Raw genomic sequence first — 19,216 nt, 5'->3', positions numbered from 1 at the left:
CCCCCCCCAATAGCTGGCAATCCAAAACAGTCCAGTGGCAGCTTTAAGGCCAAGTTTTATTCAGGTACAAGCTCTCCCTCCTTTGCGAGGACAGACCTACACATCCCCCCCCCCCAATAGCTGGCAATCCAAAACAGTCCAGTGGAACCTGAGTGGTGGGTGTTGCCTTCTGACACACTTCCAGTGATGTCAGGGGGTGTGGCATATGCAAATAAGTTATGCTAATGAGTTATGCTAATGAGCTCCTGCACCTCTTTTCCTACAAAATGACCCCTGATCCCGGGTATTAAAGTGTTTCAGACCTTTGGCCTTTCCTCAGGAACAATTCCTATATAGGAATCTCACATTCAATGTCTCACATTCAAGTTGACACAATCATTGATTTATTTTTACTATGTTTATGTTAATCTACTTGGGCAAGGTCTCCTCAATGATTTCCAAGCATGCTGCTGCTGCTGCCAAAGTCAAATGTCAACTTGACACAGAGAGTACTCCATCTTTCTGTGGTATACCTCTGAGGATGCCAGTCACAGCTACTGGCGGAACGTCAGGTCCTACAATGCCAAGACCACGGCCACACAGCCCGGAAAATCTACAGCGACTAATGAACTTCGGCTGTGAAAGCCTTCGACAATATAATATTAGTCATCAAATGTTTCTTCCATGGGTTTGTCTCATTGTTTTAAAAGAGAATGGTGTCAACATCTTATGGGGATGGATTCCATAAGCTAATGGTGTGAAGAAGTGCTTCCATTTGTCTCGAGCAACTTAACTGAGTGGCCCCAATTTCAGTGCTCGTGTGAGAGACCCAAGGAATATCCCCTCGAGTTTGCTTCCTGTATGTAGCCCTGGTAATTTTTGCTCCTCTGGGCATAATGTTTGATGTAGTGGTTAGGAGCATGGTCTCTAGTCTGGGAGAACCGGATTTGATTCCCCGCTCCTCCACATGCAGCTTCTGGGTGACCTTGGGCCAGTCACAGTTCTCTGAGAGCTATTTTCTCAAGAGCAGTCCTTGAGAGAGCTCTCTCAGCCCCACCTACCTCACAGGGTGTCTGTTGTGGGGAGGGGAAGGGAAAGGAGATTGTAAGTCGCTCTGAGAATCTGAGTGAAGGGCAGGGGATAAATCCAATCTCCTCCTCCTGCTTTCTTCTTCTTCCATTAGCCACCTGTGTCCTTGACAAGTGAGTGTGGGATACAGTTATCATGGGGCTGTCATTTCCATACTAGATTACTACAATCTTCTCTGTATGGGACTGCCCTTGAAAGCGGTTTGGGCACTTCACTTAGTCCAGAATTCAGCAGCAAGAATGCTCACAGACATGGGACGGATGGTGGCTCAGCGGTAGAGCATCTTCTTGGCATGCAGAAGGTCCCCGGTTCCAATCCCTGGCAATTTCAGTTTGAAATATATCAGGTGGTAAGTGATGTGAAAGATCTCCATCTGCCTGAGACCCTGGAGAGCCGCTGCCAGTCTGAGTAGACAGGACTGACTTCGGTGCGCTGACGATCATAGATCACAAGTGCAAATAGAAACACAATGTAGATTCCATTGTAGATTCCAAAGAAAATCACTTAGAAGACCTGTAATGCCAAACCTCCCTTAGGCAAGGATCCATGCGCAAGAAATTCAAGAGGCTTCAGTCAGTTCACAAACTGTATTCCATATCCAGTGAAGTGCTTCATAAATTATAACTGTCTTGTTCTTTAGACACCAGAGGCACCTTTAAGACCAACAAAGTCTTATCCAAGGTATGAGCACACGAAAGCTCAAAACTTGAATAAAACTTTGTTGTTCTTAAAGTTGCCACTGGACTCTAAATCCGTTCAATTGCTTCAGACGAACACGGCTGACCCTTCTGTATCTGTCTTGTTCTTGAATAGATATGTCTTTGAATACTTCTTAAAGATTTAAAGTGCATAGGTAAAGGGTAAAGGTTCCCTTGCTCGAAAGCCAGTCGAATCCGACTTTAGGGTTGCGGTGCTCATCTCCGTTTTAAAGCCGAAGAGCCAGCGCTGTCCAAAGACGTTTCCGTGGTCATGTGGCTGGCATGACTAAACACCAAGGCGCACGGAACACTGTTACCTTCCCACCAAAGTGGTACCTATTTATCTACTTGCAATTTCTTGCTTTCGAACTGCTAGGTTGGCAAGAGTTAAAGTGCATAGATGTCTTCAAATGCTTCTTTAGAGATTCAAAGTGCTCTATGCTTTGTGCCTGATATGTCCATAGACATCCAAATGATAGAAAAGCAGTAATACATCTAATGGAATTTGCCAGCATATACACTTTCCGTTTCACAAAGGCTTCCTCGTAGATGGGAAATTACATCTCACTACAAAATAAAAATACATATTTATGATAATACATGATGTATTAAAAGGATACATAACATAGTGAAAATAAAGCATTCTCATCACACACATCTTTTTTAGAAAACATTTTGTTCATACAAACAGCAGCTCGACTAATTCACAAGAAGGAAGCACTCATGCAAAATAAGCAGCAGGTCTCTATACATCCTCAGCTACAGTGACCTTGTTCATACAAATTCACAAGCAGCCTAATTGCTTGCACCATCCTAATGACTCGCACCTGCTACGTATCATAGTGCTCATAAAACAAACTATACAGACATGCCAAAGTAATTACCAACTGCCTATTTATTACAAAAAAACCACGTGAAAAATCCATGTTAGAGTTGAGTCCAGACGGAGTCATCGTATTAAGAGCGCACATGCAGAAGGTGAAGCAGGCCAAGCGATTTGCAGCAGGCATAGAAATCTGCAGCAGGCATCTACTTGCTGATCTCTTTGTGTTTTCTTCCTAGAACGCTGCGATGACTGGGGAGTTGACACCATGAAGCACAAGCCGGTCTATAACGGGGAGCCAGCCAAAATCAGATGCCCGCTCTTTGAGGCCTTCTTGAAGTATAACTACAGCACCGCCCACTCGTCTGGCTTGACCCTGATCTGGTACTGGATTGGGCAAGGCCGAGACCTGGAAGAGCCCATCAACTTCCGTCTCCCAGACAACCGCATCACCAAGGAGAAGGACACGCTCTGGTTCCGGCCTGCACTTCTCAACGACACGGGCAACTACACATGCATGCTCAGGTAGCCCGTTCTGTCCTTTGTTGTTGTTGTTGTTGGGGTTCAGAACTTTTTTACGCCGTCCGCTTAAGGCAGCTGACCGAATGAAACATAAGAAGAACATAGAACACCGCAAAAGTTGAAGCCGGTGGTGACCTAAACCGTTACAAACCCAGCCAGACCAGAGAGCAGCATAAAATGCTGAGCTATGTAAAAGAAGTCTCATAAAACCAGGGGTCATTTCCTGCGGGAGCGCACAGGAGCGGAGCTCCGGCAGTAAAGAGCCCAGGGGGCGGGCACATGCAACAAGCCCCACCCCCTGCTCCCAGCAGCCCTCAGTCAGAGCAAGAAGCAGCCAGGTAAGTTGCAGAGTTCCCCCCCCCCCCACCCCCCGGCCCAAAACAGTCCAGTGGCACCTTTAAGACCAGGTTTTATTCAAGCACGAGCTCTCCCTCCACTGCGAGGACAGATCTGCACGTTCCTCCCCCCCACCCAATAGCTAGCAATCCGAAACAGTCCAGTGGAGCCTGAGTGGTGGGTGTTGCCTTCTGACACACTTCCGGTGACGTCAGGGGGTGTGGCAGATGCAAATAAGTTATGCTAATGAGTTATGCTAATGAGCTCCTGCACCTCTTTTTCTACGAAATGACCCCTGCATAAAACAATATGTTGTCAAAGGCTTTCACAGCCGGAATTCATTCGCTGTTGTAGATTTTCTGGGTGGTATGGCTGTGGTCTTGACATTGTAGGACCTGACGTTTCGCCAGCAGGTGTGACTGGCATCCTCAGAGGTATAACACAGAAAGATGGAGTACTTTCTGTGTCAAGGTGAGAAGGAAAATGGTAGGCAGGTAATTTATATCTACTCAGGAAGGTGGGGTAGGGCTGAGTCATTGTCTTGTAGGAGTTCCCCGGGCTGTGAACATGCCAATGGAGGAGCTTTCCTGAGGAGGTTCTTTTGTAGCATGTTCACAGCCTGGGGAACTCCTACAAGATAATGACTCAGGAACAACTCAGGAAACAACTCCTACAAGATAATGACTCGGGAAACAATCCCTATACAAATGAGGTCGCACCAGTCTGGGGCAAGGGATGCTCTGTGTTCCTGGTGCTTGGAGGGGGCAACAGTGGGAGGGCTTCTAGTGTTCTGGCCCCACTGCTGGACCTCCTGAGGGCACCTGGTATTTCTGGCCACTGTGTGACAGGAGAGTGTTGGACTGGAGGGGCCATTGGCCTGATCCAACACTGGCTTCTCTTATGCTCTTATAAGAGGGAAGTAGATAAGCATATGGAGCAGAGGTCCATCAGTGGCTATTAGCCACAAGGTATAGATAGGGACTGGGGCAAGGGATGCTCTGTCTTCTTGGTGCTGGGGGTGTGTGTCAACAGTGGGAGGGCTTCTAATGTCCTGGCCCCACTGCTGGACCTCCTGATAACCCCTGGTGTTTTTGGCCACTGTGTTGGACTGGATGGGCCATTGGCCCAATCCAACATTGGCTTATCTTCTTATGCGATTCCCTGTCTCTGCAACTGTGGGCTACGCCTCCTACCCCTTCCCGTGTTCTCGTCCTCCTCTTAGGGCCAGGCTAGACATTCATTTGGAATCCTGCATTTGGAGCTTCTGCCAGTTTTTTTTTTTTAAACTCAGTTCTGGGGTACGAGGGTTGAGTTTAAAGACTCAAGGGGAGGTGTAGACACAGAATTCGCAGTGCCTGTGTTGGTTTCGGTCAAAACCTTATGTGGCTCTGAGTTCCACAGGGTTGGTGATGCATTGCTTGAAGAAGGTCTTCCTTTTCCTTGTCTCAAACCTGTCGCCTCTTGATTTCTGTGAACAAACGTCAAATTTACGCATCTTCAGAGTGAACATACGAACATAAGAGATGCCAATGTTGGATCAGGCCAAAGGCCCATCCAGTCCAACACTCTGTGTCACACAGTGGCCAGAAATACCAGTGCCATCAGGAGGTCCAGCAGTGGGGCCAGGACACTAGGAGCCCTCCCACTGTTGAACCCCCCCCCCCCCAAGCACCAAGAAGACAGAGCATCCCTTGCCCCAGAGTCCCTATCTATACCTTGTGGCTAATAGCCACTGATGGACCACTGATGAGTGAATAGTTTTTCCTGCCTTTCTTCAGTGTGCTCTCCTTCCTCCTTTCCGCCCTCTCCCAGAAATGCTACCTACTGCAGTAAAGTCGCTTTCCCCCTGGAGGTGGTCAGCAAAGACCCCGGTTCTTGCGTCAGCCGAGCCGTCGAGCCGGACAACGTGATGTTATACTTGGAACACATCCATGTCAACCTCACCTGCCCGGATGTGGACAGTTATTTTCCTGCTGGGGTGAAACCGAAGGTCCAGTGGTTTAAGGTAAGAGGACTGTGTTGGCTTGAGGGCCAGTTTTGGGAAGAGAGAGAGAGAGAGAGAGATGGGACTGCCTTTCTCTGAGCTAGACTACAAGGGCTGATGAAATGATGGGCTGTGGCACTGGCAGGTAGACTGTACGTGTGGCAGGATACAGGAGTCAGCTTGCTTCTCACATGCATGAAGCTGCTTTATACTGTGGCTGCAAAGAAAGCTAATGCAATCTTAGGATGCATCAACATAAGCATTGTGTCCAGATCACGGGTGGTAGTTCCACTATTCTGCTATGGTCAGGCCTCACCTGGAGTCCTGTGTCCAGTTTTGGGCACCACATTTTAGGAAGGATGTTGACAAGCTCGAGCATGTCCAGAAGAGGGCAGCCAGGATGGTGAGAGGGTTGGAATCCAGGTCCCAAGCCATGTAGGGCTTTAAAAGTCAAAACCAACGCCTTGAATTGGGCTCAGGAGCGGATCGGTAGCCCTTGGGTATTTCGAATCAAGCAAGGTCCCGTTGTGCTGGAGAAATGCACCACCGTTAGCAGAACAGACCCACCTGATCCCAGCCTGGACCTCCTCTGCTCATCCCGGCATCTCGGATGAGCCAGTTTGGTGTCGTGGTTTAAGTGCGCGAACTCTAATCTGGGAGAACCGGGTTTGATTCCCCACTCCTCCACTTGCACCTGCTGGATGACCTTGGGCAAGCCATATTTCTGACGAGCTGTTCTTTAAAAAGAGCCGTTTCTGTCAGAGCTCTCTCAGCCCCACCTACCCCACAGGGTGTCTGTTGTGGGGAGGGGAAGGGAAAGGAGTTTGTAAGCCGCTCTGAGACTCCTTCGGATAGTGAAGGGCGGGGTACAAATCCAATCTCTTCTCTTCTCTTCTTCTACCGTATGGGGCATCTCAAAGTTCAAGAGAGGGAAAAAGATTAGTTGGCTAAGCTGTAAAGCCTTTGTGTTTCAGTATCGAGGACTCTACGTTTAGTCATCTGAAAAGCGCCTGTAAATGGGAGCATAGACAGTGAGTCCAGTGGGATACCCATGGTAGTTATTTTATTCATTCTCAATGTATGAGAGCCATTTAGACATATTTGACTCTGTGAGCATGTGTTGTGTGAGGCTCCCTTGGTCTACAGTGTAATCTCTTTAGTAAACGCTTTAAGCCAGCTTTGGGGCAGGACAGTAGTACCGTGTCGTCTGCATATAATAGTAGAGGGACATAGACAGAACCCAATTTAGGAGCCTGGGCAACAGCTTCAAGGTATGCGGAGAGATCATTAAGGAACAGGTTGAAAGGAAAGGGTGCTCATATACAACCTTTTTTTGACTCCTTTATTGAATGGGATTTTTGAAGTTAGTTTCCCTGACAGTGAACATTTAATTTGGCATTTTGTGGAAGTATATAGCTTTCTTATAAGGTTAAGGAGTCTCTTGTCTATATTTAGTTGTAGTAAAAAAAGGTAAAGGTTCCCTTGCTCAAAAGCCAGTCGAATCTGACTCTAGGGTTGCGGTGCTCATCTCTGTTTCAAAGCCAAAGAGCCAGCGCTGTCCGAAGACGTTTCCGTGGTCATGTGGCTGGCATGACTAAACGCCAAGGCACACGGAACGCTGTTACCTTCCCACCGAAGTGGTACCTATTTATCTACTTGCAATTTCTTGCTTTCGAGCTGCTCGGTTGGCAGGAGCTGGAACTAGAGATGGGGAGCTCACTCCGTCATGCGGCAACTCGGGTCTCGAACTGCCGAACTGCTGAACCACCGACCTTCCACAGCCTGCAGTTCAGCGTCTTAACCACTTGAGCCACCGCAGCTCCTAGTTGTAGTAGTTTGGCCCAAAGGAGTTCCCTGTAAATTGAATCAAATGCCCCTTTAAGATCTATGAAGCTTGCATATAATTTTGCTTTGCTTCTTTTTACATCCTTGTCAATCAGATGCTCTAGTACAATGCAGTGGTCTAAAGTAGTTTTCCCTTTACAGAATTCCAGCTGTTCCGGGCCCAAGATTCTCTGTTGTTGTTGTTTTAAATTTATTTCAAAATATCAACATACAATGAAGTTTTGATACAGTTACAACAAAACAGTACCATATTAACAAACCACTTACTAACAGTAGCAGTATCAAACAAACAATTAACGCCAAAAATAAGAGTTATCTGCCTTCTCAGTACATTTATAATAAAAGCAACAGTGACCTCCTATTCTAGCCTTCTCGTCTAGCAGCTAATGAAACATATATAATGACAGGGCATTTGTCCAAGGATTGCACAGCCTATGCATCATAAACCCATTTTGTTTAGCTAGCAAAACCTTCCATTTGTTCATCGAGTTATGAGGATTTTTTGCTAAACTATGTTGGGCAGACCACTCTGAAATTTTATTGTCGATCAGGTACTCCCATAGTTTAGTATGCCATTGGTCCATAGAGGGAATATGAACCAAATAGGGCTAAGCTAAACCATATATATGAAAAAGTACAAATATTTATTAAGGTGTACACGTGTTAAAACTTTCCTGATTAAAAATTGCTTTGTCTAAGATCAGACTGTAAAAGCTTATCCACTATACATACAAATGATGGGTAAAAACTTTACACCTGAAGACCAAACGCGTTTCGGCCCCTAAGGGCCTTCCTCAGTGGTCACTATTATCTATATATTCTAGACACACATTCAAAGACCTGTTACAGAATTCTAGTACACATATAATCACACCAGATGTTGTTTCCTTGTCTACTTATAATTGGACTCCCGGTATTAGTGATGGGCCATTATTGTTGTTCAGTCGCACAGTCGAGTCCGACTCTTCGCGACCCCATGGACTAGATCTTGCCAGGCCCTCCTGTCTTCCGCCGTCCTCCGAAGTTGGCTCAACTTCATGTTCGTTGCATCTATGACACTGTCTAACCATCTCATCCTTTGCCGTCCCCGTCTTCTTTGACCTTCAATCTTTCCCAGCATCAGGGTCTTCTCCAGGGAGTGCTCCCTTCTCATTGGGTGGCCAAAGTATTTGAGCTTTAGTTTCATTATCTGGCCTTCCAGGGAACAGTCAGGGTTGATTTCTTTTAGGATTGACTGATTTGATCTTCTTGCATTCTCCAGCACCAAAGTTCAAAAGAATCTATTCTTCGGCACTCGGCCTTCCTTATAGTCCATAGGTATAGCCATATCACCACCACAACTTATTCTGGTAACAGCGATTTTGTAGGTCTGAATGTGCGTCCCTCCATCAAAGTGGGAATAACCTGTGTTTTCCGGTGATTCACGATAATGCACTTGGCTGCTGTTAGAAGTATCGAAATGAGTTCTCTTACCTCCTTTCTGACATGAGCCTTAGGCCAGAGACTTCTCTGTTCTGTCATCCATATGGTAAACTTAGATAGTAAATGTTTGGTATACAGTTTTCCCATTACGGAGAGCAGACTGATTGGTGTATAGCTGGAAAGATTTAAGCAATCACCTTTTTTGTAGATTGGGACCACGATTGCATTTAGCCACCCATCAGGGATAAAGCCAGATTTATCTACCATGGTAGAAAAAGAAGCAAGGGAAGCAGCCCACCAGTCAGGGTCCAGTTCTAGAATTTCAGGTAAAATTACGTCAGGGCCAGCTGCTTTCCCAAGATCGTTTTCAACACCAGCCTGATATATTTATTTCGATTTATATCCCGCCTTGCCTGATAAGCACTATCTACTGCCTAAGAACGCATCCAGCCCGCCCTAAAAGCTCTGCACTGCCTGCCTGTAGCATATCGGATGCGGTTCAAGGTGCTGGTTCTTACCTTTAAAGCCCTATGTGGCCAGGGACCTGCTTACCTAAGGGACCACCTATCCCCGCATGTACCCCAGTGAGCATTAAGATCGGGTCCCCAAAATCGCCTCGTTCTTCCGGGGTCTAAAGAAGCCAAGTTGGTTACAACAAGGGCCAGGGCCTTCTCGGTGGCGGCTCCGTACTGGTGGAATGAGCTCCCTGAGGACGTCAGGGCCCTGCGGGACCTTTTACAGTTCCGCAGGGCATGTAAAACGGAGCTCTTCCGCCAGGCTTTTGAGTAGGGTGCCACCTCGATTGTATGGCCCTGGCCCGATTACCAACCGTGCCAACAATTGTACCATCATTGGTTCCGACAGCACCAACAGCACCACCAACCGAGGCTTATAGCTGGGTTTGAGTTTGTGGACACCATTCAGTTGACTGTTGAGATCGGAATGATTCGCCACCTTTTAGTATAAGTTATGTTTATATAGTTTGATTTTATATTGATTGACAGTTTTAATGGAATTTTAATGTATATTTATATATGTTGTTAGCTGCCCTGAGCCTGCCGAATGGCAGGAAGGGAGGGATATAAATGTAAATATAAATACATAAATAAGATCTTATGGAATCTAGAGAGGCTGGAGCAGTGGGCTGAGACAAATAAAATGAATTTCAATAGAGATAAGTGCAAAGTCCTACACTTAGGTACAAAAAATCAAAGGCACAGATACAGAATGGGAGGGACTTGGCTTGACAGAACATAAGAACATAAGAACATAAGAGACGCCAATGTTGGATCAGGCAGCACATGTGAAAGGGATCTAGGTGTTCTGGTTGATCACAAGCTAAACATGAGCCTGCAGTGTGATGTGACTGCGAAGAAAGCTAATGCAATCTTAGGATGCATTAACAGAAGCATTGTGTCCAGATCACGGGAGGTGATAGTTCCGCTCTGTTCTGCTATGGTCAGGCCTCACCTGGAGTCCTGTGTCCAGTTTTGGGCACCACATTTTAGGAAGGGTATTGACAAGCTCGAGCGTGTCCAGAAGAGGCAACTAGGATGGTGAGAGGGTTGGAGTCCAAGTCTTACGAGGAAAGGCTGAAATAGTTGGGTATGTTAAGCCTGGGAAAGAGAAGGCTTAGAGGGGACATGATTGCAGTCTTCAAGTATTTGAAGGGCTGTCATGTAGATGATGGAGCGGATCTATTCTCTCTTGCTCCAGATTGCAAGACTAGATCGAATGGGTGGAAATTACAAGGGAGTCGATACCGGCTAAATATCAGGAGAAACTTCCTAACTGTCAGAGTGGTTGAGCAGTGGGACAGACTGCCTCGGGAGGTGGTGGAGGCTCCTTCGCTGGACGTTTCTAGGCGGAGGCTGGACGACCATCTTTTGGGTATGTTGTAGGGCCATTTTTCGGCTCTGCTCCTGCAGAGTGCAGGGGGATGGACTAGATGACCTGCAAGGTCCCTTCCAACTCTCATATTCTATGATTCTATGAGTGATAGTTCTATGGGGAAAAACTGAACAGTTACTCAAATCAAACCTATTTCTAAAGCATAGATCCTTTTTAATTGATGCAAAAGAACATTGATCAGTGATCACAGCCTATAATGCTTTAACCTCTCACACATCTACGTCACTGGGGAAAAAAACTAGAGAGTGGAAACAGGGGGAGTAGTAAACCTACAACTGTCTGGTTCGATAGAGAATGTAGATATTTAAAAACCCAATTACGTAATGTTTTTAGACAATACTGTGAGTCTGCGGACCCATATTTTTTGATAGAATACTTTAAACTTAAGAGCCAGCTACAACAAGTGGAAGACTGGAAGGCCTGGCAGGAGCTGGTTCATGGGGTCGCGAAGAGTCGGACTCGACTGTGCGACTGAACAACAACAACAACAACAGAGTATGAAGAGCTTTGACTCTCAAAAGCTTATACCTTGAAAATCTTTTTGGTCTCTAACATCCTCTGGGGCTCAAATCGAGCTCCTCTTCTGCAGAGCAACATGGCTATTCTCTGGGATGTGTCTAAACCGAACCTCCATGCTCAGAGGCAGTGTACCACTGAATATTAGTTGATGAGAAGTGAGAACAGTGTGTGGGTTGGAGACTTTTGTCTCTATACTCCTGTAATATATCCAGTCCAGACCGCGTGGCCAGCTTGGGCTCTACGCGGTCAGGCACAAACATTGAGCTTCGCTCAAAGAGACAAAGGACTATGCGGATCCTAGCCCGCTCCAATCAGGGGGCTAGGTTCCTGGCCGAGAGCCTATGGGACTCTCGGCCACTGTAAATAACCTATTGGGAAGTGGGGGGGGGTGTTTTGGGTGGCGGTTTCTCGGGGAATATAAGCCGGCTTGCGAGCCGGCCAAAGCCGTCTTGTTCCTGATAGAATAAAGTACGCTTTGCTGAAATCACTCTACGTCTGCGTACTTTTCAACTCCGCTGATAGATTTTCCTTGAACATCTGATTGGCCTCTCTGGGAAATGGCTGGGTGCTGGAACTAAGTGAACTTTAAGCCAGATCCACCTTTTGGTAGTCCATGCGGCCGGGAATGATTTGGCCTTTGATGCCTGGCGCAGAAGGGTCTGCCGATGAATTAGTTGCTAATCACCAGAACGAAGACGTTGCGTGTTTTTCCAGTTGTCATACCACAGGAGCCCAGAATTGGGAGCGGGCCATAACTCAGTGGAAGAGCCTCTGCTTGGCATGCAGAATGTCCGAGAGTTCAATCGCCGGCAACTTAAGTTAAAAAAAAAAAAGGACCAGGCAGGAGGTGATGGGAAAGACCTCTAACCGGAGACCTTGGAGAGCCGCTGCCAGTCTGAGTAGACAATACTGACTTTGATGGACACCAACCAGTTTGGTGCAGTGGTTAGGTGTGCGGACTCTAATCTGGGAGAACCGGGTTTGATTCCCCCCCACTCCACGTGCACCTGCTGATGTTACCTTGGGTCAGTCACAAGCTCTGGCACAGCTGTCCTTGAAAAAGAGCAGTTTCTGTCAAAATTCTCTCAGCCCCACCCACCTCACAGGGTGTCTGTTTGTGGGGAGGGGAAGGGAAAGGAGTTTGTAAGCCACTCTGAGACTCCAAGTGAAGGGCGGGGTATAAATCCAATCTCTTCTTCTTCTCTTCAGTAGAAGGCAGCTTCATTTTTTAATGTATTATTTTAGAAAACAAGATAATAGTAAAAGGGATGCAAAAGAAAAAAGGGGATTATATATCAAACTATGTATATGAAAAATTATTATACATTGCAGGCAACGCTCCCTCTAAGCTGTGGAGTCTTGTGAGCAAAAATTCTGTTTTGCGAGCTGCTGGCGTTGAAGTGGTGAGCGAGCAGTTTGGCTGCTGCATAGATTAGTTTGCTCTGGAGCCATCACTTCCTGAGCTGAGACAAAAGTGTGTGAGCCGGAGGCTAAAAAATTGTGAGCTAGCTCACACTAACTCAGCTTAGAGGGAACACTGGTTGCAGGACATTTTATTTATTTGTTTGTTTGTTGGGATTTTTACCCCACCCTCCCCGCGAAGCGGGCTCAGGGCGGCTTACAAGGGGCAAAGCCCATATAAAACAGGATAAAAGCAATAAAAACATTAATAACAATCAATCACAACAGCAATAATACTCAACTGAAAGCAGGATGGCCCCCGGATGTATGCCATGATGGTAAACAGACAGTTCTCTGGGGATGATGTTGTCCTATAGCTGATCCCAAGCAAGTAAGTCCGCTGGTATCAGTCGCGCGAAATTGTGGCAGATCTTCCCGGGCCATCCTTAACCCCGATGTTGTCCACATCGTTGGTGGTGGTGGTATTTCTCCCCACCACCTCATCACAGTTTTAAGCCATTTTCTATAAGGCACAGTGGTCCTTCCTTCGGGCCTTTTAAATTTTAAATTTTATGACTGATCTATTTTGGATAAATTGACTTTGTTGATAAAAGGCACAACAGATTCGACATTCCAGAATACTTGGTCACGGTTCTATAACTGGTATGATAAACAGATGTAGGCAAGCTGGCAAGAGACAGACTAAGAGTTTACTAAATGAAATATATACCTGTTAGGATGACAGAGACAGAAAAGTTGCTTACACAGTTCATGAGAAATTGTTATTAGGGTGGAATAGGCACCAGTATAAATATTGGTAAAATTGAAAATAACCTCCATGTATCTGTTTGCGGTGGCTCAAGTGGTTAAGACGCTGAACTGCAGGCTGTGGAAGGTCAGTAGTTCAGCAGTTCGAGACCCGAGTGTGCCGCATGACGGAGTGAGCTCCCGTCTCTAGTTCCAGCTCCTGCCAACCTAGCCGTTCGAAAGCAAGAAATTGCAAGTAGATAAATAGGTACCACTTCGGTGGGAAGGTAACAGCATTCCATGCGCCTTGGTGTTTAGTCATGCCGGCCACATGACCACGGAAACGTCTTCAGACAGCGCTGGCTCTTCGGCTTTGAAACGGAGATGAGCACCGCAACCCTAGAGTCAGATTCAACTGGCTTTCGAGCAAGGGAAACCTTTACCTTTACCTTTATCTGTTTGTATGTTAGTATGTATGTATATGTATGTATATGTTATTATTGTTTGTGTATGTTATGTGGAAAATGTAATAAAACCCTGCCCCTTTGGGGGCCATTTAAAATAAATATTTTGCAACATTATTATTAACTTCATCATTACTGCAAATTCTGAATTGCGTATTTCCTAGTATAAGGCAGCTTTGTGTGTGTGACCTTTCCCTGTTCCAAAGATAGGGCAACGTGAATTCTTTGCATAAAGAGCACATGTTACCAATTCTGTGTTTCTTTGCCACAACCTCTCAGTATTTTTTCTTTTAACCATGGAGAATTCACAGTCCTCTTCATAACACACACACACACACACACACGCCGCCAGCCACTGAGAAAGGGAAGGAGTCCGTCCAGAGCAGACGTGGGTCAAATGCAGCTTCCCCCATTGCGGAAAAGCCCTTTGGTCTTCTGTCTCACCGAGCCCTCTCTTTCCTTTGGGGCAAAGAGGAATGGCTTCCCTTGGCCGCTGGGCCCCATCCATTTACATTCAAATCCCAGCCATCACTTAGCAGAATGAAACCGGCCCTCCCAAGAGGTAAATTTTTCCTTTGGCAGATGGCAGATCATCCGCCCCGTTAATAAAACCCCATTAAAAATAGTAGATTGCCTTCCTCTGAAGCCGCACGTAAAGAGGGATGTGACTTGGGCAGAATGACGGGCGAGATCCCGCCGGATTGCCAGCATTTGTGATGGGAGCAATGGCCCCCCCATCTTCCAAAACTGGCAAGGAGGCAGCGTGTAAATGAAGGTGCTTTTTTTTTTGCTTAGAGAAGCCTGCTGCTGCTCTAGGGGTGCCTTCTTGAGAGCCAGTTTGGTGTAGTGGTTAAGTGCGTGGACTCTAATCTGGGAGGGACCGGGTTTGATTCCCCACTCCTCCACTTGCACCTGGCCGGATGACCTGGGGCAAGCCGTAGTTCTGACAAGAGCTGTCCTTGAAAAAGAGCAGTTTCTGTCAAGAGCTCTCTCAGCCCCACCCACCTCCCAGGGTGTCTGTCTGTTGTGGGGAGGGGAAGGGAAAGGAGTTTGTACGCCACTCTAAGACTCCTTTGGGTAGTGAAGGGCAGGGTATGAATCCAGTTCAGTGTAGTGGTTAAGTGCCCAGTCTCTAATCTGGGAGAACCGGGTTTGATTCCCCACTCCTCCTCCACTTGCACCAGGTGGATGACCTTGGGCAAGCCATAGTTCTGTCCTTGAAAAAGAGCCGTTTCTGCCAGAGCTCTCTCAGCCCCGCCTACCTCACAGGGTGTCTGTTGTGGGGTGGGGGAGGGGAAGGAGTTTGTCAGCCACTCTGGGACTCCTTTGGGTAGCGAAGGGCGGGGTATAAATCCAACCTCTTCTTCCTCTTTCTCTCCCTGGTGTCTGCAGAAATGCAAACTTGTGGAAGGCTTCTACGAGCAGTATCCCAACGGCCTCAACCTCACGTTTGGCATCGTGCGGGAAGTGTACAGGGGGGACTACACTTGCATTGTGGCCTACAAAGAAAATGGCCAGGACTTCACGCTGACTCGAACGCTGAGGATCAAGGTGGTAGGTAAGGAGGAGACGGGGAGCCGTGTATCTCTGTGTGTGTGTGTGTGTGTGGGCAAAGTGGGGGCTGTGGGGGCAGGGTCTCTTGGCCAGTGTTCCCTCTAAGCTGAGTTAGTGTGAGCTAGCTCACAGTTTTTTAGACTCCGGCTCACACATTTCTGTCTCAGCTCAGGAAGGAGGGCTCCAGAGCAAACTCATGTATGCAGTAGCCAAATCGCTCACTCACAACTTTCATGCCAGTTGCTCACAGAGTAGAATTTTTGCTCACAAGACTCCACAGTTTAGAGGGAACATTGCTCTTGGCATGTGATCACTTTAGGGGAGGGGCTGTGCCTTAGTGGCAGGACATCTGTTTGGCATGCAGAAGAACTCATCAAGCTGCCCTCTGTTGAAGCAGACTCTTGCTCCATCGAGGTCAGTCTTGTCTACTCAGACTGGCAGTGGCCCACCAAGATCTTAGGCAGAGGTCTTTCCCATCCCCTCCTGCCTGGTGCTTCTACCTGAAGATGCCAGGGATTGAACCTGTGACCTTCTGCATGCCAGGCAGAGGCTCTTCCACTGAGTCGTGGCTCATCCCCAGGTTCAGTCCCCAACATCTCCGGTTTAAAAGGACTAGGCAGGAGGTGATGGGAAAGACCTCGGCCTGAGACCCTGGAGAGCTGTAAAGAGGGGCTGTGGCTCAGTGGCAGAGCCTCTGCTTGGCATGCAGGAGGTCCCAGGTTCAATCCCTGGCATCTGCAGTTAAAAGGACCAGGCAGCAGGTGGTGTGAAAGACCTCCACCTGAGACCCTGGAGAGCTGTAAAGAGGGGCTGTGGCTCAGTGGCAGAGCCTCTGCTTGGCATGCAGGAGGTCCCAGGTTCAATCCCTGGCATCTGCAGTTAAAAGGACCAGGCAGCAGGTGGTGTGAAAGACCTCCACCTGAGACCCTGGAGAGCTGTAAAGAGGGGCTGTGGCTCAGTGGCAGAGCCTCTGCTTGGCATGCAGGAGGTCCCAGGTTCAATCCCTGGCATCTGCAGTTAAAAGGACCAGGCAGCAGGTGGTGTGAAAGACCTCCACCTGAGACCCTGGAGAGCTGTAAAGAGGGGCTGTGGCTCAGTGGCAGAGCCTCTGCTTGGCATGCAGGAGGTCCCAGGTTCAATCCCTGGCATCTGCAGTTAAAAGGACCAGGCAGCAGGTGGTGTGAAAGACCTCCACCTGAGACCCTGGAGAGCTGTAAAGAGGGGCTGTGGCTCAGTGGCAGAGCCTCTGCTTGGCATGCAGGAGGTCCCAGGTTCAATCCCTGGCATCTGCAGTTAAAAGGACCAGGCAGCAGGTGGTGTGAAAGACCTCCACCTGAGACCCTGGAGAGCTGTAAAGAGGGGCTGTGGCTCAGTGGCAGAGCCTCTGCTTGGCATGCAGGAGGTCCCAGGTTCAATCCCTGGCATCTGCAGTTAAAAGGACCAGGCAGCAGGTGGTGTGAAAGACCTCCACCTGAGACCCTGGAGAGCTGCTGCCAGTCTGAGTAGACAATATTGACCTGGGCAGACCAAGGGTTTGATTCAGTGTAAGGCAGCTTCATGTGTATCTATATGAACTAGGGTTGGGAAACTGCTCATATAATGGATGCCAGCCTCCAGGTGGGACCTGGAAATCCTTCAGAATTCCAGCTCAATCGCCAGACCAGTGTTCCCTCTAACCTGAGTGAGTGTGAGCTAGCTCACAGTTTTTTAGCCTCCGGCTCTCACATTTTTGTCTTCACTCAGGGAGGATGGCTCCAGAGCAAACTGATTTATGCAGCAGCCAAATCGCCCGCTCACAACTTCAATGCCAGTAGGTTACAAAGTAAAATTTTTGCTCACAAGATTCCACAGCTTATAGGGAGCATTCGTTGGGAGGGGCTGTGGCTCAGTGGCAGAGCCTCTGATTGGCATGCAGAAGGTCCCAGGTTCAATTCCCAACATCTCCAGTTAAAAAGGACTAGGCAGCAGGTGATGTGAAAGACCTCTTCTGCCTGAGACCCTGCAGAGCCGCTGCCAGTCTGAGTAGGCAATGCTGACCTTGATGACTCAGTAGAAGGCAGCTTTGTGCATTCATGTGGTCTGTTTGCATGAACTGGAGGCATGAAGCTCTTAGCTGGCTGTGGAGTTCTCTTTTTTTGGCGGGGGCACAATGGTGGCTGGAAGTTTGAGCAGGAAAACCAAAATAAGTCTAGTCAAGTCAGCCTTTATTGGCATATATCAGTAGAACAAAGTCATTATAAAAGTATGCAAGTAGGACACTGTACAAATACATTGGATAAAATAATAGGCTACCACTGTACTTTTTCGTGGCATAGCAGCATGGCGGACTGAAGGAACTTGGCCACTTTCTGAGTTACTTCAACAGGGGAATCATTCAAAACTTTGTAAACTTTATGGGAATCTGAAAAACCCATCATGTTGGCCAATATAGAGTTTAGATATTTAGAGCGTATGTTTACATCTAAGTGTCACTGCAACAAAACATGTAGGACTATCCCGAGGGCGGGCCGTCCCCAGGGTGGCCACCACCGCTAGGGACCTCCCCGCTGGAGACACCCCAAGCCCCTACCCCCGAGTTCTGTCCTTGAAAAAGAGCAGTTTCTGCCAAAGCTCTCTCAGCCCCACCGACCTCACAGGGTGTCTGTTGTGGGGTGGGGAAGGGAAAGGAGTTTGTAAGCCGCTCTGAGACTCCCTTGGGTAGTGAAGGGCGGGGAGAGCCAGTTTGGTGTCTTGGTTAAGTGCGCGGACTCTAATCTGGGAGAACCGGGTTGAATTCCCCACTCCTCCACTTGCACCTGGCTGGATGACCTTGGGCAAGCCGTAGTTCTGATAAGAGCTGTTTTTGAAAAAGAGCAGTTTCTGTCAAGAGCTTTCTCAGCCCCACTGACGTCACAGGGTGTCTGTTGTGGGGAGGGGAAGGGAAAGGAGTTTGTGAGCCGCTCTGAGACTCCTTCAGGTAGTGAAGGGCGGGGTATAAATCCAATCTCCTCCTCCACCTCTCCTTCTTTGGTGTAGTGGTTAAGTGCACGGTTAAGAGTTTGGTGTCTTGGTTAAGTGCACGTACTCTAATCTGGGAGAACCGGGTTTGATTCCCCACTCCTCCACTTGCACCTGGCTGGGTGACCTCGGGCAAGCCATAGTTCTGATAAGAGCTGTTCTTGAAAAAAGAGCAGTTTCTGTCAAGAGCTCTCTCAGCCCCACCTCCCTCACAGGGTGTCTGTCGTGGGGAGGGGAAGGGAGAGGAGTTTGTGAGCCACTCTGAGACTCCCTTGGGTAGTGAAGGGCGGGGTATAAATCCAATCTCTTCTTCTTCTTCCTCGAGGGAGGCAGGGCACGGTGGTGAGTTGTTTACCCAGCTCGGGATCCAGTGTCAGTGGGGGGGGGGGTGTCCGTCAGACTCGTGTGACAAAGACCGTCTCGACACATCTAGAATCACAAGGGCAATGTCTAGCCGCATCTTCTGTCTTACTGAATCGGCCATAAAGAATGGCAGATGGCATGGCATTGCATCTGGCTAAAGAGAAAGCTCTGCGTAGTTGTGGCGCTCGTAGGGGGGATAAATATGAAGCCATCCTACAGACAGTGAGGGGTATCTCGAAGCTCAGAGGAGAGCAGGTTTGGTTGGGGAGTCTATGTAACTCCTGACGCTCAACATCCAACATCCTCTGTTTGATCAACTGGAATGCGCCCGCTAATGGGAGCATAGTTAATGAATCCAAAAATATACCCATGGCCAGGGGTCATTTCCTGCAGGGGGACGCAGGAGCAGAGCTCCGGCAGTAAAGAGCCTAGGGTGCGGGCACATGCAAAAAGCACCACCCCCTGCTCCCAGCAGCCCCAGGCCGCGAGAAGCAAGAAGCCTTCCTTCCTTCCTTCCTTCCTTCCTTCCTTCCTTCCTTCCTTCCTTCCTTCCTTCCTTCCT

General features: G+C 48.0%; 1 protein-coding gene across 1 annotated transcript in view; it reads left to right on the top strand.

Annotated features, from left to right (window-relative positions):
- The window catches only part of IL1RAP (interleukin 1 receptor accessory protein), a 125,093-nt gene that overhangs the window by 69,152 nt on the left and 36,725 nt on the right, over positions 1-19,216 (top strand). The window contains exons 3-5 of the mRNA XM_015414877.1: positions 2,829-3,114; positions 5,260-5,452; positions 15,133-15,298. Of these exons, the coding sequence (XP_015270363.1) occupies positions 2,829-3,114; positions 5,260-5,452; positions 15,133-15,298 (645 nt within the window). The remainder of the gene's footprint in view (positions 1-2,828; positions 3,115-5,259; positions 5,453-15,132; positions 15,299-19,216) is intronic.

The sequence above is a fragment of the Gekko japonicus genome, unplaced genomic scaffold (genome assembly GCF_001447785.1).
Source record: "Gekko japonicus isolate JY-2015 unplaced genomic scaffold, Gekko_japonicus_V1.1 scaffold2415, whole genome shotgun sequence".
In the NCBI taxonomy this organism is placed as follows: Eukaryota; Metazoa; Chordata; class Lepidosauria; order Squamata; family Gekkonidae; genus Gekko; species Gekko japonicus.
Note: the sequence above shows the minus strand (reverse complement) of the source record. Positions and strands in the feature narration are given on the sequence as shown.